The 25,924-nt window shown below is 44.3% G+C and overlaps 1 protein-coding gene across 1 annotated transcript; it reads left to right on the top strand.

Annotated features, from left to right (window-relative positions):
* Positions 1 to 285: 285 nt before the first annotated feature.
* Positions 286 to 7,687, top strand: PRDM13 (PR/SET domain 13). Its single transcript, XM_052645609.1, has 4 exons — positions 286 to 429; positions 1,941 to 2,072; positions 2,342 to 2,462; positions 5,961 to 7,687. Exons 1-4 carry the CDS (start codon positions 286 to 288, stop codon positions 7,685 to 7,687), a joined length of 2,124 nt encoding a protein of 707 aa, XP_052501569.1.
* Positions 7,688 to 25,924: the final 18,237 nt, after the last annotated feature.

The raw sequence follows: 25,924 nt of genomic DNA, 5'->3' as shown, positions 1-25,924 counted from the left end.
ATGCAGGGGGCTGAGGGAACCACTCCATGTGACCCTCTCGGGTGGGACTCTGCAGCTGCTCCGCAGCGCAACTCTCTCACCAAACTCCGCGCCCTTCCGCTCGCGGTGCCAAAAGGCGCCCGCCCAGATTGAAAAGGCGCAGTGCATGCCAGGCCGCGTCACTCTGCGGGTGCAGGGCGCACGTCGGGGCGCGGCTCGCCGGCTCGCGCGCGGCTCCTGTTCTGTCACTCGCGCCCTGCCGAGGACCCCGCGCACCCGAGCGCCTGCCTGGCGGCGGCGGCAGCAATGCACGGAGCCGCTCGCGCTCCGGCCACCAGTGTGAGTGCCGACTGCTGCATCCCAGCCGGCCTGCGCCTCGGGCCGGTGCCTGGAACCTTCAAGCTGGGCAAGTACCTGTCAGACCGCAGGGAACCCGGGCCCAAGAAAAAGGTATTAGCCAGTCCGACCTCCGCTCTCTGCCGCTCGTTCGTCACCCCTTCTTCCCAGCCTAGGAAAGGGGTGGACAGGGTTAGGGGAGGAAACGGGTGACTGAGCCGTTACCTGCCAATTCTGCCAGGTGGAAGGGGACTGCGATCATTTCCCACAAGTCGCGTTAACCAAGAGCTGGACGTGGGCCAGGCTAGGGGAGAAGATATGGCTGAGGGGGGACAGCCCCTGGGTGGAGTGCACTAGGCTCTTTACGTGCTGGGACCACTAGGAACTCCCGATTTCCCCGGAGCGCTGGGGTCTCTGTCGCAGAGGCGCAACCCTCCAACCCTCCTCCCCGCCCTATCCAGCCTCTCTTGGCAAACCTGCCTTTTCTCTTTTATACAACACACAGGCGTTGAGGACTTTTTCTTTTTTTTTAATCTTCTGCCTTTCAATAAGCTAATTTGAGGCTTAAATTTACCTTCAGATAATTTAATCTCATCGTCTCCAAAAAACTTATCCTTGGAGACTCTTAGTTCCTAGAACCTCCCCAGGTGTTTCCTTCTGCGGATGTCTGCTTGTGGATTTGGGGCGAGTGGAGAGAGGATGCGCCAGGCGGTGGCTCTGATGCGGGTTCCGAGGACCAGGAACGCCCACCCGCGTGGGTCACCTGGGCCCGGCGATTGTAGCAGGGCTCGGAGGGGCTAGGATCGCAGATGGGAGGCTTCAGGGTCAACCTGCCAGCTCCGACTTCCCAAACAGCGTCGCGACCCCTGACCTGAGAGGGTTTCTAACAGGCTCCCGCCCGCCCGCCCTGAGGCGGCGCCCCAGCGGGTGAAGGTCGGCCAACTGCTACCGGGAATGAAGGCAGGAGTCCGGTGACTTGGGGAGGGGGGAACTGGGAAGAGGACCCTGGACTACAGCTTTCTTGTAAGGCGCTGCTCGGGGGCTCGCCGGCCAGACCAGTACCTGGTTCTTCTCGAAATCATCCTCTTCCCGGCGGAGTAAAGCCTAGCTCGTCGCGAACCACGCCTTCTGCTTTAAACGCGCTTTAATTGCTTTTAAATGACCAGTCAGCCTGCGGCCGCTTTGTTCAGACACTTTCGCCGCGGGGCTTGCAGGCATCTCCGCACTTTGGTGCAGTGCCGCGGGAATGAGGAGGCACGAGAGGAGGCCCGGGATGCCCTGTGTCCCGGGACTGATTGTGAAACGTCTCTTGCCTGGCATCACGACTGCTCTCAGTACCGCGAAAAGGAGAGCTAGGGTCGGGGTGAGAAACATCTCGGGCGGGATGCTTTCACTCGCGCTGTCAAGGTGGAACAAAACGGGGAACTGTTATACTAGCCAGCCTCCCCTCTTCCTCCCTCCCCCAAGCAAGGGTCTTAAGGACTTACCCTCCTCCCAGCAGCGCACAGCGGTCTGGCCAAAGCGAACGCAACCATTCCTACGTCGGGTGGTGGGGGGATACCCTTTCCCTCCAGCTGCGGGTCCGGCCGTGGCACCGGGGAGAACGACCACTGCTTGTGTTACAGGTGCGCATGGTGAGAGGGGAGCTGGTGGACGAGTCGGGGGGCTCCCCCCTGGAGTGGATAGGGTTAATCCGGGCAGCCAGGAACCCCCAGGAACAGACTCTGGAAGCTATTGCAGACTTACCCGGAGGACAGGTACAGTGGGCTTCCCCCCACCACCGCCAATTCTATCTACCAAACTGTCACTGATGTTAAGAGCAAAGCACTTTAGCTAGAGATCTCATTTAAACATCCCAACAACCCTATAAGGTAGATACTATTATTTTCCCCATTTGAAGAGGGGTCTAATAGCTTTTCCCAGCGTCACACAGCGTCGGGGCTGGGAATCGAATCTTTCCTCTCAGTTGTTTTTTGACCAGTTACCCAGGAAATGACTGCAAGCTGTCCTGTTCCTTGCGTCCCAGATCTTCTATCGAGCATTGCGAGACGTCCAGCCAGGGGAGGAGCTGACCGTGTGGTATTCCAACTCCTTGGCGCAGTGGTTCGACATACCCATCATTGCAACTCCAACGCACGACGAGAAAGGTACCGCCGCTAAGTGAGCCTCCAGGGCAAGCGTGGGTGGGTGAGGCTCCAGTCCTCCTCCTCTGGTCTTTGGGGGGCATCCCTAGACCTGAAAGGCCTTTTTCTTGCTCTGTGTAAAACTGAATTCATACTCCCAGTCGGAGTGGGCAGAGGCGACGTCACCACTACTGCCTTTAAATCAACACTAAATGCTAACAGACCATAGTAATCTCGCTCTTGATGTCAGGGGAAAAATACTCCATGAATTTCATGCGGGTCGTCCTTTCCGATAGCATACCCAAAGAGACAATTATTTACTTACTTAAGAATCCATAAAGATGCCTTAACATATTATACGGATAACTACATCATGAGCTCCAAAAAATGTAACTCAAACCTGGAATGCTTTTATAAGGTGAGGGGGAATCCCTTCATCGGTTTGGAGGAGAGTAATGTATTTCTACAGCGTTTTAGAAGCATTACGGTACTTACAGCTTGTCAGTTGCCAGGCATTGAGACCCTTCCGTTTAAATGGTATTTATTCATTTCCCTCTCCCTACTTAAATCGAAACTCGGCCCAGTTTCTTCTCAGATTTATTTGATCCTTTCCAAAGCCCAGAGCAGATTCATGCAAATTAAGGTGCAGCAAGTAACTAAAGAAACATTTTCAAACCTCCTCTAGGACACTGAGAAACACTTCCTGTGGAAAAAAACTGGAAGGTGCTAAAATAGTTAAGATCTCCAGAGTCCCTTTTATTGCACAATGCTTCTGTGACTTTCTTTTCTCTTCACCAGTTGTTTTAGTTTGTAATTTCTCCTAAAGACATAGTTATATTTAAAGTCAACATCACAGATGCTGTGAAATATTTTGACACATTCTCCTGAATCGCCTGCTTGATCTCATTCCTTTAGAAATAAAGAACTTAATATAAGTTTAGGATTTAAGAAACACTTCATGAATAAGACAGAATGAAATTAATTCAAAATGATGAATCACTTCACTTCAGAGTGTCCTTGTCCTCTGTAAATTAATTCTATTGATGTTGTGGGTAGACCTGTATGTACAGTATTCATAAAAGTTTTCCTAGATTTTTCCTTCTATCACATTATATTACATTCTCTTGTCAACTTCTTCCAGTAAAAGAGAAACATGACAAAAGCCCCATAGTGGAGAACTCTCAAATCTGTCACTATAGAACAATTCCAAGGACTACTGGCCTTTGGGGGCCAGGAATTTTTGCAAAGAACACCCTTTCTTAGACACTCTCAAATAGTACAAAGGCAATTTGTTTGAGTGGTGGCCCTCATGTTTTCATTTCAGTCCATAGAGCCAATAAACATCATATGGTCACAGATGTCAGAACAGACACCATTTCCCTTTTGGGGAATGTGTAGGTTATTTTGAACCCTGATTTCTCCAGCTTTCAGATGCTTGAAATCTTGATAACCTTGGAGATGCATCTGAGAGAGGAGGTAAAATCACTTACAAGGTGTGTTGATATGTTTGGCACAGGTTGGATTTCAGAATCAAGAGAACATGTCAACTCATTAGCATAAACTAAAAAAACATAATGAAACAGAAAACATACATTGGCTTAAACCTTGAAAAGAGGAAGAAATAAGTAGAGATGGCTGCAATTCTTCCAATATTGGCTAACTCTAGTGGGTTTCAATTCCATAGTAAGATTAAGGAAAATACTGACTCTGTTTTAGAAACAGAGCTGAGTCACTTTGGGGTAGCCTTGGAAAATGCCCTCTTTAAAAAGGTGTGATGAGAGGGAGGTTCTGAACTTAGCAGAAAGGAAGTTACTTAAGATATTAAATCAACACAACCACCAAGAGAACTCAGAAAATCTTCCCTCTTATGAAGATTTATTTTACATGGCTGTTCAGTACAAGACATGATTTTTATCATTGAAATCATTAGAATCACTTTTATCTGTCTTCCATAAACAATGAGGATAGGTCACATAGGCAAATCATCTTCCTTTCTCCATTTTCTTTCTGCTCTACCATAACTTCAGCTAGAATAATCTGCTCCTTACTTGAACTTCCACCTTAGTTATCTGGGAGGAAGGACTACTTGCTTTATCCAGATTCAAGAGTGAAATACATGAAGAGAGGAATATTTGAAAATTTCTCCCATTGTTGTTTCTGTAGTAATGTTTTAGAAGTTTAAGCTGCTGCTATGCAAGGAGGAAAAATTTAACTTTCCCATTATGTTTAATGAAACTGATGTTTACTTTGTATACTTTCTTGTGGCTCAACTAACTTCTTTCTTATGGACATCCTTACCTTCAATCAACCAATTATCAATAATAATTGGTTATTAAAAAACCAATAATCAATAAACCAAGTATTATCAATCAACCACAATATTTAAGAAGAAACCCCACTGCAAAGCTTGCTTTCTCTGAAGCGATATAACATGAGCTTTTAAAGTGAAAATTAACTTCTACCATGTGATCAAAATCTGTCTCATACACATGTCTTTTGACTGTGTTCCCAGACTCTAGCAAAATTAAACAACTTATGTTAATAATATTAAACACACAAGGATGTTTGATGCCAAAAGCATGTGTGTAGTCCCTGACAGAGAACTGTGTACTTATTGAAAGCTGAGTATCTATATTATTCTCTCTCTCTCTCACACACACACACCCACATACATTGATATTTTCCAAGAACTTTACTAAGCTTGGATTTGTGCAGCTGTCTAGGAGTTAATTAATAACCAGGTGGAATAACTGACAAGACAATGCATATAATCCTTCTGTTTTTAGAATATGAGGACCTAAGACTTTTTCTTTTCTCCCATCAAATTAAATGGGGTTAAAGAGGAAATACAGATGCAAATAATTTTGAAGAATAGCAAATCATAGTCCCGATGTGGTCCTTCAGTTGGTCACGCTCCAGGAAAATCTCAAGCAAAGTGTTTAAGACTGGGAGGGGTTGGGGAGGGTGGGTAGTGGACATAAAAGACATTGTTCTGTGAAAAGGAATGATTACATATGGCTCATACATACAGGATATTGTCTCGCCTGGTAATGAGGCGCTCACGACCATTAGATTGGCCTTTGTTCAGTTTATCCAAACTCCTTGACATACGCCACCTATTCTGCAAACACCAACAGATGGGCCCAGGCACAGCACAGCCCCGACACTTGATTTAAAGCAACAGCTGCTCTCGGCTCTTCCCTGGCTCTTTCAAGCCAGCCTCCCTGAGCACTGCCCTTGAAGATGGCCCGGAAAAAGTCTTCGTTGGAAAAGCCCAGGTCACACCTCTCGGTCTCTGAGTAATCCCAGAGAATGGAGATGGTGACAAAGTTGGCTATTTGGGGCTTCTCGGAGTCCTTGCTACAATGGGGCTACCGAACTCACTTATTCGCCGGTACCCAAGAATACTTATAGTTCACCCCATACCGCTGGTCAAAACCTGGGCTCTGCCTTGGGCGCCCTGGCGCTTTCTCTCGCTTGTTTGCTTCTCACCGGGTCTCCTTTTAACTGTTTCTCGCCCAGGGGAGGAGCGCTACATTTGCTGGTACTGCTGGAGGACGTTTAGATATCCCAACAGCCTTAAAGCACATCTACGTTTCCACTGCGTGCTCAGCAGCGGCGGGGGCCGCGCCTACCTGCACCACGAGCAAGCGGCTCGCCAAGCCGCTGCCCCGGCCGCGGATGGCCTTCGCCTTTCCCCGAAACCCCCGGCGTCAGATTTCGCTGCGGCCGCCCCGGCGACCACTCTTCGACCGCACCCGCAGGTCCCACCGGCCCCTCAGGCTTGCGGAGCGCGGGAGAGCATCAAGCGCGAGGCCTCCTCCGCGCCCTCCGCCACGCCACCTACCCCGGCCAAGTGGGGGCCGTCCAAGAAGGGAAAAGAGCAGCCGGACCGCGCTCTGGACATGAGTGGTCCCGCCCGAGGACATGGCCACTTCCTTGGCATCGTGGGCGGTTCCCCAGCGGGGGGCGGCCTCGCTTTCTACCCAGGCGTGCGCTCGGCTTTCAAGCCTGCTGGCTTGGCCAGGGCAGCCGCCGCCACGCACGGCGACCCCTACCGGGACGAGGGCGGCGGCAAACCCGGGGCCGGCCTGGCTTTAAGCAGGCTGCTGGGCGGGGGACGGGCAGGCGGACACCCGAGAAGCGGGGAGAACCCGGCGGCTGGCGGCGCTGGCCACCACCATCACCACCATGCGCACCACCATCACCATCCCAAGTGCCTACTCGCGGGGGACCCGCCGCCGCCTCCTGGCCTGCCCTGCTCCGCGGCTCTGCGCGGCTTCCCTCTGCTCCCCGGGCCCCCGGAAGAGGCGTCCGCCTTCAAGCACGTGGAGCGCGCCCCGCCCGCCGCCGCCGAGCTACCAGGAGCGCGTTACGCGCAGCTGCCCCCCGCAGCCGGGCTGCCCCTCGAACGCTGCTCGCTGCCACCCCTCGACGCGGGCGGCCTCAAAGGCTACCCGGGTGGCGAGTGCAGCCACCTGCCGGCCGTCATGCCGGCCTTTACCGTCTACAACGGGGAGCTCCTGTACGGCTCACCAGCCGCCGCCGCTTATTACCCGCTCAAACTGCACTTCGGCGGGCTGCTCAAGTATCCGGAGTCCATCTCTTACTTCAGCGGGCCCGCGGCGGCGGCCGCTCTGAGCCCGGCCGAGCTGGGCTCCCTGGCTAGCATTGACCGAGAGATCGCCATGCACACGCAGCAGTTGTCGGAGATGGCAGCGGGGAAAGGCCGCGGCCGCCTGGACGCGGGGACGCTGCCCCCGGCCGTCGTGGCGGCGGGCGGCGCCGGGGGAGCCGGCAGTGGGGGCGGCAGCGGCGCGGGCAAGCCCAAGACGGGTCACCTGTGCCTCTACTGCGGCAAGCTGTACTCGCGCAAGTACGGGCTCAAGATCCACATGCGGACGCACACGGGCTACAAGCCGCTCAAGTGCAAGGTGTGCCTGCGGCCCTTCGGCGACCCCAGCAATCTCAACAAGCACATCCGGCTGCACGCCGAGGGCAACACGCCCTACCGCTGCGAGTTCTGCGGCAAGGTGCTGGTACGCCGCCGGGACCTGGAGCGCCACGTCAAGTCTCGCCACCCCGGCCAGAACCTGCTCCCCAAGGCGGCCGACGGCCCGGGCGCCGAGCCTCACTACCCCCCGGAGCCGGGAGAGCCCAAGAGCGACAACGACAGTGACGTGGACGTCTGCTTCACCGACGACCAGAGCGACCCCGAGGCCGGGGGCGGTGGCGAACGCGACGAGTAACGAGTCTTTCAGGGAAGGCGGGGAGTGTGGGGGCGTGGACAGAGAGAAGAGGGGGTTCTGCTGTGGGAGAAGAGGAGCTGCTGGTGGTGAGAAAGACCCGGCGGACAAAACTGGTTTGGTTTTGGTCGCGCGCCAGATTTGGAACAGTGAGCGGTCCCAGGTCGGAAGCTGAAAGTCTGAGCAAAGGTTTAGAGGCGTTTTACAGAAATCTTGCCTTGCGAGCACCCCCAGGGCGGCGAGTCCCAGCGCACTCTAGGCCCCTGAGCACCGCGAATAGGCTTCCCTTTTGCCAACACAGGCGGTTGGCTCTCCAGGGTTAAGATCACATGAATGGGAAGCCACAGCGCCCTCGAGGGCGTCGATTTTAACTGCCGCGTATTTTTAAACTGTTCTTTTTTGTGAAGAAAATTGTGCCTTTTGAAACGACGTTTTGTGTGTGTATTTTACATTAGCATTTCACTGCATAGGCAAAATAGTAGCCGCAATTCGGTAGATGTGACATCCATACACTAGTTTCCATTTCATCTGTTTTCGTGTCAAAGACTACGCCTTGACGCAATGAATATATAGTGGTAGCAGGTGTACAAATTGGTCAAGTTGCAATTATTTATAAGAGAATGATGACAAATGTAAAATATATAAAGCATGAGTCTTGAGAGCACGCAATATATAATTTTAAAGAAAATGCCCTATTTGGTAGAGAACACATGTGATGTATGTTGTTTTATAATGAATGATGTAAAGTGGATTCAGTATTTTGGTCTTGGTTCCAGTTTGTGCAATCTTTAATAAAAATAAAGATTAAAAAGAGTTTGCTCACTTGCCAGGTTCAGCAGATCTTTTAATGAAATAATTTAATTTGAAAGTGGTTTTTGAGGAGACTCCATAATACAATAAATCAGGGGACATGAATACTTTGATTATTCATGAAATAAATTTTAAGTACTGTTATAATAGGGAAACATCATTTTCATTACGTGCATTGCACAGGCTCCCAGATAGCAGGCAAAACAATTGTTTGCTGAAACCATTGTTAATCACGCTGTGTTTTCATCTTGATGGAAAGAAGCTAATGACCTTCAAGAAAAAACACACCCACACACAATATTCCTCATCAAAAAGAACTGTGCAACCCTAGAATCACTATTTTTTGTTATGTACCATTTTGACAGAACCTCCCTTGGAAAGCAAAAAAAGGAAACTTGAATAGTGCTTTTATGATTCGTACATTTTCATATTCATTCAACAAATATTAAAGAAGGATCTATTTTATTGGAAGGGATGATCTATTTGTTTTACATAGGTTCCCCCTACCCAAAGTACATCTTTCAACAATCTCCTGCTGTCTGAATGGGTCCCCTTTTACAGAAGAGGAAATAATACTCTTCAAGGTCACTACTGGGAGGCCCATAATTAGGCAAACTTAGGAGCAGTGACTTTATTTATGGGTATACAAAATTAATGCTAACTAATGGAAGGATATCATAAAGAATATAATTTTGTGGGCTAAAACTGGAAAACACCTCTCCTACCTCCCATTCCTTTGTCCACATGCTCTCTGGGGTTTCACTGCAGTTATGGAGGAAGAGGAGGATTAGTCACACCCCTTGGCTAAGGGTAGGTCCCCTAAAAGCCCTGGTCTGCAGCGCTTCTCCCTGAGATTGGCAGGAAAATTCTAGTGGGTCACCAAAGGGTCTTGGATATGACCTTGATGATTTAACTCAGTTAAAAATGTGCTTTGTTTTCTGCATCCTAGTACTTTGGCATTCTTCAACCTGCAGTCTTCCATTTGGGAACACAGCCTCAATCACTGGGTAGCTGGCAGGGACTTTTTCTAACCCATCCCAGCAGGAGGCATGGCTGGGAGATGAAGGGCATATAAATTCTGTGGGTTGTGGTCAGCAAAAAAAATTTCTTCTATGGGAAAATTTATGCTTGGATTATAGGCTTTTTTTTAGTGTCAGCTGGGCTTCCCTGATAGCTCAGTTGGTAAAGAATCTGCCTGCAATGCAGGAGACCCTGGTTTGATCCTTGGGTCAAAAAGATCTGCTGAAGAAGGGATAGGCTACCCACTCCAATATTCTTGGGCTTCCCTTATGGCTCAGATGGTATATAATCTGCCACAATGTGGGAGACCTGGGTTCAATCCCTGGGTTGGGAAGATCCCCTGAAGAAGGGAAAGGCTACCCACTCCACTATTCTGGCCTAGAGAATGCCATGGTCTGTATAGTCCATGGGGTCACAAAGAGTCAGACACACTGAACTTTCACTTAAGTGTCAGCATAAGTGACTTTCACTTAAGTGATTTTCACTTAAGTTTCACACTGACTTTCACTTAAGTGTCAGCTGACCTGAAAATGTTTTGCTTTGTAAAAGAAAGCCCAAAGAGGAACAAAAAATATGCGTGGATTAACATTTACATATGGTGGTAATGATACTACTATTTATTGAGGATTCTTATGCTATTTGCAAATTTGTTCTTCTCTGCAGAACTACCAGGTTTAGTGATGGCCCTGCCACACAGAACTGGAAATGAACCCAAGCATCTGCTAGTTCATCTGCTTATCACTGCCTGCTTAGTGGTCCTGCCCTGTGAAGCAAAGCTTAAAACCAAATCCACACTTATAGAGAAATACTGGAAAATTTTCTGAAATCAGGTTGTGTAAGTCCTCAAAAAAATTGAGAAAGGTTGCCCAGATTTGAGACATAGAAAGTTTTATCTGCTATAAAAGCCATGTTTCCTTCACCAATTACCTAGCTCATTACTAAGTTCTACAAATTGTTCTGTGTGAAATAGCCTTAAAAAAAATAAATACAGTTTGGAGAGGAAACACGTTTTAGAATTGATAAATATTTAATAAAACAATTTCCAGACTTCCACTTTCCTCTTTATTAATTGATATGTTATTAAACTCCAATATAAACATGAAAATTGAACATAGATTAAAAAAACTCTTAATCATAGATCATTCATAATTCTCCATAGGTTACCTCAGATAACCTATATATCTGTCCGTATGTGTGCACACTATCATACATAATTAATGCAGTTATTTTAATGATGAAATCAAATTGGTGACATCCAATCAGTAAAGACACTACTTATTTTAAGTAGTCGTCTTAGTGTTTCTCAGGTTACTTCTTTCAGTCTTGTATCTCTCTCCACTCTCACCACTCCAACCCTTAATCCTCATCCTGATGACCGCAGCTAACTGTGAAAATTACACTAAGGACTCCCGAAGTTTCTGAGATTTTAACTGAATATTTTGTACCAAAAGATTTTTTAAAGTAGGAGAATTTATACCTCTTAGAAGTGAGAGACTCTGGGTTGTTTAGGCCTAGTTAATTTGGACATTAAAATGTTTTGCTAACTGAATAAATCAGCCATACATAGGTTGTAGGCTTGCCGGTGCTTCTCACTTGCTTGACATCTTGGGCCAATCTTTCTCAATGTCCTCATCTGTAAAACAGGTTGAAATAAGCAATAAAGTCGCTGTGAAGACTGAATGAGAGTTAATTCAGGTAAACTGCTTTTAGAATCAAGCCTGACACGCAGTGAGCTCTCAAACAGTATTTAGAAACTTCTAGCAACTCTTTGTGGTTTCATTTCGAAGACATCAACGAACGAGATAAGGGGAGACGCCCTTTCATCAGCATTTTTCTGCAGGGCACTCGCTCTCTTGGGTTCACGTCTAGCCCCAGACAAACTCTTGCCAACGTCAGTAAATAAAGGCCTTTCACACATTTGCTGAAGAGAAATTTCTTCAAGCTCCTTATTAATTCATCTTTCTATTTTGAATTCAGACACCGGTTTAAATGGTTCATAGCGGTTACGTGAACGGGAAGAACAATGCTTGTTAGTTTTCACTAATTTTTTGAAAGCTTGGTTGTGCTTGAGGTGAGCCATGAATTTTAGCAGAAGAATGCACAAGAGATGAGGTCCTGCCTATACGGAGCATACAGCAAGAGCTGCAGCTTCTTCAGGCTCTACTCTGCTGCCGCTGCTAAGTCACTTCAGTCGTGTCCGACTCTCTGTGACCCCATAGACGGCAGCCCAGCAGGCTCCCCCGTCCCTGGGATTCTCCAGGAAGAACTGGAATGAGTTGCCATTTCCTTCTCCATTCTAGGGAAAGTTTATTTACTGACTAGACTCTGAGGGAAGAAGGTGGGCGGCGGTGGACTTCCAGTTTAGAACTGCAGTTCTGGGGAGCGGGAGAACAGCAGAAGAACTGGCTGCGGGGGTTCCAGAGCCGAGAGGGCGGTGATTGGCTACTCCCGTTGAGTTCGAACGCTCCCATTGGCTCATTCTTTGGAGCCGGGGTCGCTATTGGTGGCGGGCTGGTAGCGCACGAAGCTCGGGGTAGGGGCTGCCTCGCGAGAACCCCCGGCCCAGTGCCCGTATTCCTTGGGTGAGTGTCGCGGTGTCACTCTGCGTGTGTGTTGCTTGCAGCTTAGTTTTCCCTGGAAACAAGGGTTTCGGGGGCTGGGTTCCGGGCAGAAGTGTGGGAGTCTCGCCTCGTTTAGGTGTACATTCCGAGAGCCCGGAAGCCAGAGAGATGAGGGAAAACCCCCGCGGCATCCAGCAGGCGACCGAGAGAGTCCCAGGCGCCGGACTAGTCCTTGTTTCGGTGGTCCTGGCCCGCAGTGGCGGAGAGCTGCGGCACCAGGGCTGCGCGCCCTTGCCATCTGCTGCTTCCTCAAAGGGAAGAGTGCAGAGGCGTTGGCGCCATTGGGAGGTCAGACGTGACCCTTGGCCACCCAGGTGTGGGTTGTGAAGGGAGGACTCAACAGACGGCGGGGCCAACGTGTTTAGTTCCAGAAGGAGCGTGGCGCTCGTTCTGGGCTGGGCGACCTTCCTACAAAAGATGAAAGGAGCGCTTCTGTCATCTGCGACTGTAGTTTAATTCAAATTAGGTGTAACCGTTGTACGCAACAGACAACCTGTCAATGCCTTTGGCTTGTAAACGATACGAGGGCCCTTCAACAAGGGATCAAGAGGGGGTAGATTCTGTGTATGCGTGTAAACCTTTTAGAGACACCGATTTTATTTTAATATGTTTTAATGATTTCGGTTTTAAGCCTTTCATGTAAATAAAAATTAAAGCACAAATTGGCTAAAGAATATGTGATAGCATAAAAGAGGGTCTTTTTTTGGTGATTCGAATCAAATAGATTGAAAGGAACGTTTTCACATAGAGGAAACTTTATTAAAAATAAAATATAGTCAATATCTAAATATGAACATTATCTCTCTTTTTGGTATCCACATACACATTTGCATAATTCAGTATTGTAGGAGATGGTTTCCTATATGTATTTCCTATTTTTGATGTTGGCAGTACAGTAATGTTCCTGGAGGTTAGTTGAAGTAGAGAAGGATATAAGATCCAATGTTCCATGGCAAGTTGTATTTGAATGGGAGACACTCAATTCCAGTGATTTGAGTAGAAAGCCTTCGGTGGAAATGTCTTATGTGACAGGAGATACAGTGAAGAGAGATGCAATAGCAAATGGCTTTACATAAAAACATGGTGAAGGTCAAAGATAGTTTTTAATCTTTTTTTTTTAAATATCCCTGACAACAGGCAGAAAGATAAGATTCTGTACTTGACACTGAGCAGTTGATTCCTGAATTATCACCTTAAGGTAAAATGAGACATGACCAGGTCAGGTTTAAGCTTACTTGAGTGCGTTGAACCATAGCAGAACACATCTGTGAGCAACAAAATGCTTTCAGGTATGCTAAAAGTCAGTCCGATGAGAAATGAGTCAATACAGGATGTCGTATTTTATAAGTTTATTTGTGATTTTCAGAAAGCTGGAGAAAGAAAGGCCTTAACAACCAAGAAGACACAGAGAAAAGAAAATCCATGAGGGGATTTATAGGGTAGGCTTTCTCAATTATTTAAAGCTAACATGCTGAAATGTGAATTCAGCATGAATTCAGGGTACTAACTTTGCATCTATAGGTGCTTGTATATATATTGCACCTTAGGTTTGTTTCCAAAATCAATGTATGTATTACTGATGTTGATGTAACTTGATAGTTTGGAACGTCCTGTTACACATACTGGCCAATATTCTTATAAAGTGAGAAAAAAATTAGCTTTGCCTTGAGTGTATTTTTGGGACATAACTCAGTTTATTAAATCTTCACTATCTCATCTAATCTTTCTAACAACCTACTTTACAGATAAGGGAAATGAAGTTTATGTTGCTCAGCCAACTAGCCAGCTAGAAATAGTTCCAGAATTCATTCCTGGGCTTGTCAAATCCAAGCCTGACTCTTAACATACTATATATCCTTTTTAAAACACTCATCTGACATAGGAGGTATCCAGAAATTCAGTTTGAATACTTTATAACTGGATCAAGTGAATGTTTTACAGGACAATGATGAGGTGGACTGAAAGAACAATGGTTCCTAGACTTTTTCAGCTGGAACCAGAGTTAAGTTAGTGACCATCTTTGCCTCATTATATACTTGAAATTATTTGAATTTTGGTAAATATAAATCTGGGCTCAGTTTAGTCTAGCCTGACTTTGTCTTATTTAACACAAAGATGTGTGTCTAAGGATGAGTGTAGAGTGGCCCACCTGTTATCCTGAGGACACTAAAAAGGAAAATATGATCGTTTTATTCTGTTGAGTATTTCAGGACAAACTGTGTACTGCCAGAGAAGCACCCAATTCCTGAGTAAGTACATAAAATTTTTCTCCAGTATCATAGCATCCCTTGGGACTGATCACCTGCGGTGTAGTTCAGTCAATTTTCAAACTCTTTTCATGAGTAGCAGGCTGGATTCCTGGGAGTCTGGGCCATGCAGGGTGCAGGGGTGGAACTGGGCTGCCTTGAAGCTGCTCTACTGATGGTAGAACCAAGGGTGATCAGAAAGAGAGAAACAAGGGCACAAGCAAAATAGAATGCCAGGTACATTACCATCTGGAAAGGGCCAGGCTGAGGCAGAATCTCAGTAGATGCAAGGCAGCACAATGAAACCAAACTAGAACGAGAAGATTGGGAAATAATGAAGAAGGTGAAGAAGGAGTGAGACTTTGAATGACTGAAGCCTGGATATAGGTATTTTTTAAAATGTTAATTTTGCTTTTTAAATGGATAATATGTTCACATGTTCAAAGATAAATAGGTATAAATAGGTTTATATTTAGACCTCTTAGTCCTCCCTCATTTCTGTACACTCCAGTTCTAGAAGTCATTTCAGGGATAGATTTATTATGAAGCTCCCTGGAGCAAGCTTGCTCTAAGACTTGTATCTAATTTTGTCTTTTCTTAAAGCGGTCCCCTGACCAAAAAAAAGCCTGTGAGTTTCAGAAGGTACAAAATCTGGATCTTTACTACATAAACATTTAGTTTCTTGTATACTTCCAGTATTTATTTTATAAATATAAACACCCTAAACTGGATATATTTTTATTTTCCTCCCTTTCCTAAGCTGGAGTTTTTTCCCCTGTACTTTTAGGACTTTTTTTTTCCTTCAAGAATATGCTCTGGATATAGTTCCATAACAGTCCAAAGAGAGCGTCCTCATTTTTTTTCCTTTTCTACTGTATAGTATTCTAGAGTATAATACATAGATTATTTAACCGTTGTTCTGTTGATGAACAAGTGGGTTGTTTTCTATAAAGAATGTTTCAATGGATAACTTGTGCTAAGTGATTCTGTAGGTGGGACCAGATTATTTTTCAGAAGATGTCACTACTCTGATTATAGTGGGAAGACTGTCAGTGAAGACTGAGCTGGCCAGGATAGTATCTGAACCAGACTAATGACTAGGATATGGATGACTGGCTGACTGTTCAGCTTGTTCCCTTTCTCTGTGGTTAGAAAACTCAGAGCACTTTTACCTCTTGACCATATTGTGCAAAGGGAGATAAAAGTGGGGCCTCCATCCCATTCTTGTGTTCTCTTGGGAACTTGGCAAAGAATCCTAAGGGAGACTCAGCTGTAGGACTGTACTTCTTTAGGCCAGGCAACAGGGAAATCGTAATGCTAGTCTAACATGGAAGCATATGTTTGTGGGCGCATGTATTTGAATCTTTAAAGTTCTTTTCTATCTACACTACATCAAGTTTTGATTTCCCTATGATATGTATTACTTAAAAATACCTTATGCAGAACCAGCTTTGGGATTATGACTCAGATTTGTAACTGGGTGATTGGAGTGTGGGCCTATGGTAAGTAGCAGGTATAGAGCACAACCCGTACCAGCTGTGGAACAGTGGCAGGCACTCCAGCAAGGAAACAAACGAATGCAAATGAGATGCACTTGGCCATGGAACAAAGATAAAAATGACATTCACTTGTAAATGAGTTTTCTGTGTTTGATGTAAACAGAATGACGTGTATTTTGTAGGAAGACCTCTATGACCTTAGGATAGTCATTGAATTCATTACCTGGGGTTGCACATGTTTCTGACATTTTGTCATTATTATGCATCTCATGATCTAACAGCCTCTAGGTTTTTAATTTATATAGAAACATTTCCATGATTTTCTGTCCTCTATATAATCTGAGAGTTCTGAGATGCTCATCATTGGAAGGCTAAGAGCTTGGGAATAAAACTTAAATCTGGCATCTTGCACTTAGATAAGGGAATAGCTGAACTTACAAAGATGAATTTACAAGATCAAGAGGAAGAAGTGCATCTTCTCAGCTTTGACTCTCATCGCTTGCCATGGTCCTCAGCCTAGACATTTCCTCAAACATTTGACTTAGATGATTGCTCTGTGCCTTTGCTTTCTGAGTGTCATTCATCTTTCATCCCTCACTTAAAATCTCTCCTGTTCTCTGTAGTTTTCTCTGACTGTCCCAGCCCAAGAAAGTCTTTTCCTCCTTGAATTTCCATTGCAGATAGTCTGCGGGACTTTTTGGTCACTTAGTTATTTTGTCAACTGCACATATTGCACATGAAATATGTTTTTTTGCTTTTTATAATATCCCTGGTACAATACTTAGATATTCAGCAAGAATTCAAGAACTAATTGATTAAATGCTCTTTGAGTTTCTCAGTCTTCTGGACACCGTGTTGAAGCACTGAGGGGCTGCTACATGCTGGGCATTGTACTGACTGGGGTCGCAGAATGGTTCAGATGGTCTCCAGCAGCTTGTGGTCTAGTGGAGGAAGCAAACATGGGAACAGATATTGACAACACAATGTGCTAGGCATAATGATGGAGATAAGCACAGAAGAAGGATACCTCTTTGGTCAGATAAAGAAGAGGGGAAAGGTGGGGAAGGAGTTAAAATAGGGAAAAGCTTGTCAGAGGAGGTGACACCTGAACTGAGTCTTAAAAGATGGGTAGGAGTCATACAGGGCAAGTGTCAAGAGAGAAGGAAGGATGTTTCCAACAGACAGAATACCTTGAGGGAAGAGACTGAGTGGAGAAGCAGCACAGATGTATGAGAGAAATTCGAGACAGTTCTGTGCTGCTGGTGGGCAGAGTGGCAAGCACACAGTCTGCTGAAAGGTGAGGATCTATCTCTGAGGAAGTGTGGTACAGTGGTTAAGACGATATTTCTGGGCTTGGGAGTTAGGCAGAGCTATGTTTATAATCCTGGCTCTGCATCTTCCCAGTTGTGCAAACGTGGCCAAATGATGTAACTTCTATATGCCTCAGCATATGAGTCAGCTAAGAGCCGACTCTTTAGAAAAGACCCTGATAATGGGAAAGATTGAAGGCAGGAGGAGAAGGGGACGCCAGAGGGCACGATGGTTGGATGGCATCACCAACTCAATGGACATGAGTTTGAGTGAATTCTGGGAGTTGGTGATGGACAGGGAATCCTGGTGTGCTGCTGTCCATGGGGTCACAAAGAGTCAGACACGACTGAGCGACTGACCTCCACCATCAACAACGTTTATAATACTGGCTCTGCATCTTCCCAGTTGTGGGAACCTAGTCAAATGATGTTACTTCTGTATGCCTTGGCATACTCATCTGTAAAATGGGTACAAAGGTATTGTATTTAAGGCATTCTTGTGAATGTTAATTGAAGTACTGTTTGCAAAGTGCTTCAGTTCAGTTCAGTCGCTCAGTCGTGTCCGACTCTTTGGTAAATATTCGAAGAATGTTGGCTAATTGTTTTTGAGAGATCCAACAGTTGTGCAGGGGCTATAAAGGGAGGGTCTTTAATTGTTTTTGAGTGATCCAGCAGTTGTGAAGGGGCCATAAAGGGAGAGTCTCTGGAAGATGTAAGCCATGTGGACAGATAGCTTGCATTGCAAGACATTTGTGTTGGAGGCAGGGAGACCAGTTAGGAGGCAGTTGTATTCAACATTTCAGGTGACATATGATGTGGTACTTTGGTAACGGGTGGAGAGGAGAGGATCGAGTTGAATAGCTAGGAGGTACCATTGGGAGGATTTTGTGAGCAAGAGTGAGAGTCAAGTGTGCTCCTGGCAGGTCAGTTACAAAGTGTTCGGTAGAATCACACTGTCAGTGGGCTTTTGGCAAATGCAGTTTAGGTCAAGATGGTCTTAGAGATACTCTGTTTTGTTGAGAAATAAAACCTGATGCATTTGAATATCAAAATTAAATAAAGAACACAGCTGTCATCCAAGGAAGATATTAGTTTTCCCAATAACAAAGGGTAATAGCAATATATAAATAGCTCATTGAAATTTATGAGAAAGCTTCATGTTTCCAATAACTAAATGGCAAATATTAACCAAGTTTCTAGTAAACAGAGATGTACAAACATATTCTTTTTCATAGAAATCAAAGACATGCACATGAAAAGATCCTTAAATTTAAGAAAACAATAGTAATCTTCTGAAATTGTGCATTTTGCCAAATGGCACTAAAGTCATCTGTCCAGCAACATGGATAATTTGCCAGGGATATATATATAGGCGCAGAACTCACATTTCTGAGGATTTATTCTAGGGAAACATTTTTAACAAAAGCATAAAGCTATATGCACATGGTTTTTCACTGCAGCAATAAATCCTATAGAAAAAAGCAGTGAAGTATTCAAAATTAAGATATGGCTATTTAGATGAGACCTGGCAGGTTCAGGGTGATATGGCCGTAAACAAGGTATAGTTTTATTTAGGGGAATATCAGTATTATGGCACATTATGAAGTAATGTTAAAAATAATTATTAAGATAACACAGTGGAAAACTCTCTATGAACATATTAACTGGAAAAAGCTGAATACAATTATGATTGCAGTTATTCCAGAATATACTTTTTTTTAGATTAAAGACTGGAAATAATATGTAAAATGTGAAAGTAGTTGCGGTAGGCTTACACATATTCTCACATGCACCATGCTGCCTTTCCTAATTTTATTTTAAGTCTAGTTCTATGATGTTATTAATATTTAGTAATTGTTAACATGTTGGTATTTTTCATTGCTGAAGTATTTTAAAGTCCATTAGAGTTATCATGACATATTACCCCTTCCTAGTTTAGTGGGCACCAAGACTATTTTCCTCCATAGTTGTACTATCATATCAAGCAAAGTTAACTATTCCTTAATATCTAGTACTTAGACACATTCATTTTCCAAATTTACATTTTCTCTTTTGGAAATAAATAACTTGATAAGTCTGCTTCATCCTGTAGAATTGTTCACTGTGGGCGGAGAGTGGCTGGGTCCCAGGCCCCTGGTACCGTGGCAGTGAGTGTCTGCAGGCTGGCGGCCTTGGGGCGAGGAGCGTCAGTCCCTAGGGCCTCTCTGTGTGGAGCTCTAGGAGGAGGCCAGCTGGCTCAGAGATGGTCGACTCCATCTGCAAGTAGAGCTGCCTCTTTTTTTCCTGCCCTCTGCTCCTGGGAGCCGGGGGCACGAGCTCTGAGACCCTTGCAGCCAGCTGGCAACGAGGAGTGGGAAACTGGCCAGCAGGTCTGTGCTCAGGGTGGGGAACTTGCGAACGTCGTCTTTGTCAAGCCAGTTGTGGAAGATCCCAAAGTTTCACACAACCCTCCCTATTCTGCTTGCTGCTGCTGGCTTCTAAACACCTGGCTGGGCTGCCAATTTACCTTCTTTATGGTTGGTGCAAAGAACTGTCTCTTCCTTTGATTATCTGGATCTTCTGAATTAAATCAGGCCTTAAAAAAATGAGGAGGAGGGATACGACTACCCATTATGACTACCGTACATGAATGTTCAATAGCTTAAAAAACACCAAACAACCAAAACCCATTTTACTATGGAAGTTTTCTAAAGATTCCCAAAGTTGAGAGAATAGAAAGGTGAGCACCCCCCACCAATGTTTTACCAACCTTGTTTCCTTTGGTTTTGCTTTTAATATTTTAAATTCCAGCATTGTATCATCTCACCTGTTAATACTCTGTCATCCTTGTTTAGTCGCTCAGTCATGTCCGACACTTTTTTGACCTCATGGGCTATAGCCTGCTAGGCTCCTCTCTCTATGGGATTTTCCAGGCAAAAATACTGGAGTGGGTTGCCATTTCCTTCTCCAAGGGATCTTCCCAACCTAGGAATGGAATGCGTGTCTCCTGGGTCTCCTGGATTGGCAGGTGGATTCTTTACCACTTAGCACCATCTAGAAAGCCCATTAATACTCAGCACCCACCAGAATTTACAGTTTTCCCATAATATCATCTAATACCCAGTCCATGTTCAACTTTATCAAGTTTTCTGAAAGATGTCTTTTTAAGGTTGAATATATTTGAGTATGTTTGAATTGGGCTTCCCAGTGGTAAAGAATCCACCTGCCAATGCAGAAGATGTGGGTTTGATTCCTGGGACAGGAGTATCCCCTAGTCCATGGGTCACAAAAGAGTCGGACACTACTTGGTGACTAAATAATCAACAATGAAAACCAGTATTTGAACTAGGATCTGAACAGGTCTACTCATTGCACTGATATATGTTTTTAAAGTCCTATTATATTTATAACAGCTCTCCCTCTCTCTTTCTCACTCCCACCCTGCCACTTTCATTTGTTGAAGAAATCAGGTCATTTGTCCTTTGCCCACATTCTCAATTTGCCTTCTTCAGATTGTTTCCCCATGATGTTATTTAACACATTCCTTTACCCTTCATATTTTCTGGAGGTTACAGCTACAGGAATGATTAGATAAGGGCTCAGGGCTTTTATTTGGGGAAGGGAGCAAGAATAATTCATAGGTGATGTTACATCTTATTTTATTAAGGGAATGTGGAGTATGTGTGTCCCATTTCTAGTGATGTGAAAATTGATGATTGGATTTAGGTGTGGTCATCTCAGCTAATGGTTTTAGCAGCCATTGATGAAACTTGCTTAGGTCTGTTCCTTCATTGGGGGTGCAGAATTGTGGTTTTCTAGTTCTATCGTTACTTCTGCATTTGGTATTTCTTCTGTTACCTTTTCAATCTCTGGTCTCTGTAGCATTAGCCAGTTCACTCACACTTCTCCTAGGAGCTATGGCTAAATTCTTGGCACAGCTGTAAGCTGGCTGTTGTAATCCTGATTCTGCTTTGAGAAATAGCCTGGATCCAGAGGGAGATTTCCCCCCTTCTTCCTTTCTCCTGGAAAGCTGTAAACTTTAGAGGTAATGACAACTATAAACAGTGTCAGCTTTATGCCTTGGCATAGTTTTTATGTTTGTGTGTTGTGATTTGAGAAGAGCTGAAAGGTCGACTCAATGAAAATATTCTACCCTTCTCTGGCCTTAGTGTCTGATACCACCAACAAAGGTATTCTCACACAAGGTTAAGGTATGGTGTTACCTGAGAGCAAGGATGGGACCAGCATGGGATGAACCTATTAGCAGAAATGTGTTTATCTTGTTGTTAGTTGCTTACCACCTGTTGTCTCTGTAGTTGGATCTGGAACTGGGAGCTCTTAACTTGGATGAGGGAAGGAGGTTTTCATTGGCACAGATCCTGTGCATACCTGGGACTTGATTCAGGTTTTTCTATGGGGGTCTCCAAGAATGAAGACTATTGAGCGAGTAGAAGGCAGGGGAGGAAAAATGTGGAAAGATGTGAGAAAACAGGACACTGCTTTGTACTTTTGTTGAGGATGACTCTGCGTAAGCCCTCAAAGTAGCCTAGAAAAATAAAAGCAAGGAGCTGTGTCCTATTTTCTCTTTAAAATTCTATTTATTTTTTGACTGTGCTGGATCTTTGTTGCTCTACGGGCTTTTGTCTAGTTGCAGCAAGTAGGGGCTGTTCTCTAGTTGCGGTGCGCGGGCTTCTGGTTTCTGTGGCTTTTCTTGTTGTGGAGCACAGGCTCTAGGGTGCAGGGGCTTCAGTGGGTGTGGCACATGCATTCAGTTGTGGTTCCTGGGCTCTAAAGCACAGACTTGGTAGTTGCGGCACATGGGCTTACTTGCTCTGTGGTGTGTGGCATCTTCCTGGACCAGGGATCAAACCCGTGTCTGCCGCATTGATAGGTGGATTCTTTACCACTGAGCCACTAGGGAAGCCCTGTTTCCTATTTTCTTGACTACCATGTAGTCCAGAAAGCATGAAACAGAGGGATGCTAAGGCCTAGGGAAGTTTTTCTAACAGATCAGCAGTAAAAAGAGAATAGGAAGTTTGTGGGTGGAATTAGGCAAGATGGAGAGCTTGGGAGAATATGTGAGAAATAGGAGGGATCGCTTTTTTAAAGGTGAAAAATGGCAGATTGATCCCTTTTGGCATAGAAGAAAGTTCAGTTTTCTGTTTTAGAGAACTGGACCATTTTCTCCTTTCCACCTACTCAACAACCAGTTCTCATAAGGAAGTTTCAGTATTTTTATCTTTATGATAATTTCAGGATCAGTAGCCCATTTATTCCTAATAATGTTACTGAAAAATACCAGTAATTATATAATGACTGCAGAAATCACATTTTTAAGTAAATGAAGAGGGAAATGATTTTTTCTTGTTATATGTCCCCAATTCATATGTAATTACCAGCTATAAAAGAAGCTTCCTGGTATGCCTAATAACCACCTTTTGTCCTTGCATGAAAAGTCGAGGTTTTTTTATTCCTGGGTTTGCTGTGCTCAGCTTACTCCTGGCTGGTTGGGGAGACTAGAGGCAGCTGTTCTGTGACATGTCGTCGCCCAGGCCTGCCTCAGACGGGGAGCACAGTGCTCTGGAAACCAGCTGCTTGTGTTCTCTGCCCTTCAGACCTAGAGCAGGAAAACAGAATTTGGGCAAACCAGTGGAAATCTGTACATGGGGGATGTGGCTCTTGGTCAAAAAACATGGTGTCTTTATACAAATAAAAACTGGAAAAAAAAAACCCTGTGCAAAAACAAACCAAACCAACCAACAAAAAATAAATGGTATCTTTAAGCCAACAACTAATTACCTGCAACTTCTCTGACTGGCAGGTAATAATACATCCTGTATGAACATGTACATTTTTTCTCATTAACTTTGGCTTTGTCCTATGAAAGCAAGGTAGAAGACACAAAATAAAGCAGTTTTTTTTTTTCTGTTTAATGATGGGATCAGGTGGTTTTATGTCTGCTGTCTATACATCGCAAGAGCAATAATAGAATAATAATTTTCCTTCTAATTAAAAGTAAACTTACAGCTTTTCTCCTCTCATAGATTTATTATCTACAGCTAGATAGCTAACATAATTTATTTTTATTGAGTATGTTCAGATATCATATAATATTTATTGAAAATGCTTTTTAGTATTTTCTAACTTTTCATGTAAAATAATATTGATATGTGGGGTATTATATAGATTAAAATATCTTTGCATATATATTATTTATAAAAACGATAACATGTGTACCTGTATTATAAAGTCCAACATTCATTCATTCGTGGATTCTTTTGTTCACTCGATTCACTTGTTCCTGAAATATTTACTGAATGCCTGGTTAATGCCAGATGCTTTGTAATCACAAAGGCTACAAACACATGGATGGTCAAAAGACCACTTTGGCTGATAAATGGAGAAAGTATTGTGGAGTGAGGCAAGAGTGGAATCAGAAAGGCTATGTGGGAGGCTGTTAAGGGGTACACAGTTTGGGAAAGGATTCAGGCAGGTAAGCAAGGATTTCAGAAATACGAAATCCCATGGGAATCTAAGAGACTGCGTGATTAACCAGTTTTTAACTCAATGTTGATGATGATTTACTTTCAGAGTGAGAAGAGGGAAGCTTTAACTTGTTCCACGTGTATCAGATCGCAGGATGGATCCCAGAGGTCCAGCAGGCTTGTGGCAACAGTGCTTGGGAGTTAGAACAGCACATACCTACCTTGGGAGTTAGAAACCAGCACAACACTGCAAAGCAACTATACCTTAATGACTTTTTTTAAGAAAACAGTATGTAATGGTGGAGCAAATGAAGAGATATTAGGGAGTCCAGGGTGGGTTCAAATGTCTGGATTGTTGTTGTTAGTTACTAAGTCATGTCCAACTGTTTTGTGACCAAGTGGACTGCAGCACCCCCAGGCTCCTCTGTCCATGGGATTTCTCAGGGAAGAATACTGCAGTGGGTTGCAATTTTCTTCTTCAGGGGATCTTCCCATCTCAGGGATCGAACCTGGGGTCTTCTGCATTGGCAGGTGGATTCTTTTTTTTGTAAATTAATTTATTTATTTTAATTGGAGGCTAATTACACATGTATGGTTTTTGCCATATATTCACTTGAATCAGCCATGGGTGTACATGTGTCCCCCATCCTGAACCCCCCTCCCACCTCCCTTGCCATCCCATCCCTCAGGGTCATCCCAGTGCACTGGCCCTGAGTGCCCAGTCTCATGCATCAAACCTGGACTGGCGATCTATTTCAATATGATAATATACATGTTTCAATGCTGTTCTCTCAAATCATCCCACCCTTGCCTTCTCCCACAGAGTCCAAAAGTCTGTTCTTTACATCTGTGTCTCTTTTGCTGCCTTGCATATAGGGTCATTGTTACCATCTTTCTAAATTCCATATATATGCATTAATGTACTGTATTGGTGTTTTTCTTTCTGACTTGCTTCACTCTGTATAATAGGCTCCAGTTTCATCTACCTCATTAGAACTGATTCAAATGTATTCTTTTTAATAGCTGAGTAATACTCCATTGTGTATATGTACCACAGCTTTCTTACCCATTCGTCTGCTGATGGACATCTAGGTTGCTTCCATGTTCTAGCTATTGTAAACAGTGCTGCGATGAACATTGGGATATGCGTGTCTCTTTCAATTCTGGTTTCCTTGGTGTGTATGCCCAGCAGTTGGATTGCTGGGTCATATGGCAGTTCTATTTCCAGTTTTTTAAGGAATCTCCACACTGTTCTCCATAGTGGCTGTATTAGTTTGCATTCCCACCAGTAGTGTAAGAGGGTTCCCTTTTCTCTGCACCCTCTCCAGCATTTATTATTGGTAAACTTTTTGATAGCAGCCATTCTGACCAGCGTGAGATGTTACCTCATTGTGGTTTTGATTCGTGTTTCTCTGATAATGAGTGATGTTGAGCATATTTTCATGTGTTTGTTAGCCATCTGTATGTTTTCATTGGAGAAATGTCTGTTTAGTTCTTTGGCCCACTTTTTGATTGGGTCATTTATTTTTCTGGAATTGAGCTACATGAGCTACTTGTATATTTTTGAGACTAATTCTTTGTCAGTTGCTTCATTTGATATTATTTTCTCCCATTATGTTGGCTATCTTTTCACCTTGTTTATAGTTTCCTTCATTGTGAAAAGCTTTTAAGTTTAATTATGTCCCATTTGTTTATTTTTACTTTTACTTCCATTACTCTGGGAGGTGGGTCATAGAGGATCCTGCTGATTTACATCAGAGAGTGTTTTGCCTATGTTTTCCTCTAGGAGTTTTATAGTTTCTGGTCTTACGTTTAGATCTTTAGTTCATTTTGAGTTTATTTTTGTGTATGGTGTTAGAAAGTGTTCTAGTTTCATTCTTTTACAAGTGGTTTACCAGTTTTCCCAGCACCACTTGTTAAAGAGATTGTCTTTTCTCCATTGTATATTCTTGCCTCTTTTGTCAAAGATAAGGTGTCCATAGGTGCATGGATTTATCTCTGGGCTTTCTATTTTGTTCTATTGATCTATATTTCTGTCTTTGTGCCAGTACCATACTGTTTTGATAATTGTAGCTTTGTAGTATAGTCTGAAGTCAGGCAGGTTGATTCCTCCAGTTCCATTCTTCTTTCTCAAGATTGCTTTGGCTATTTGAGGTTTTTTTTTTGTATTTCCATACAAATTGTGAAATTATTTGTTCTAGTTCTTTTAAAAATAGGCAGGTGGATTCTTTACCACTGAGCCACCAAGGAAGCCCTCAGATGTCTGGCAT

Source organism: Budorcas taxicolor, chromosome 9 (assembly GCF_023091745.1).
Source record: "Budorcas taxicolor isolate Tak-1 chromosome 9, Takin1.1, whole genome shotgun sequence".
Classification (NCBI taxonomy): Eukaryota; Metazoa; Chordata; class Mammalia; order Artiodactyla; family Bovidae; genus Budorcas; species Budorcas taxicolor.
The sequence above is the reverse complement of the archived record's forward strand: the minus strand, read 5'-3'. Positions and strand labels throughout refer to the sequence as shown.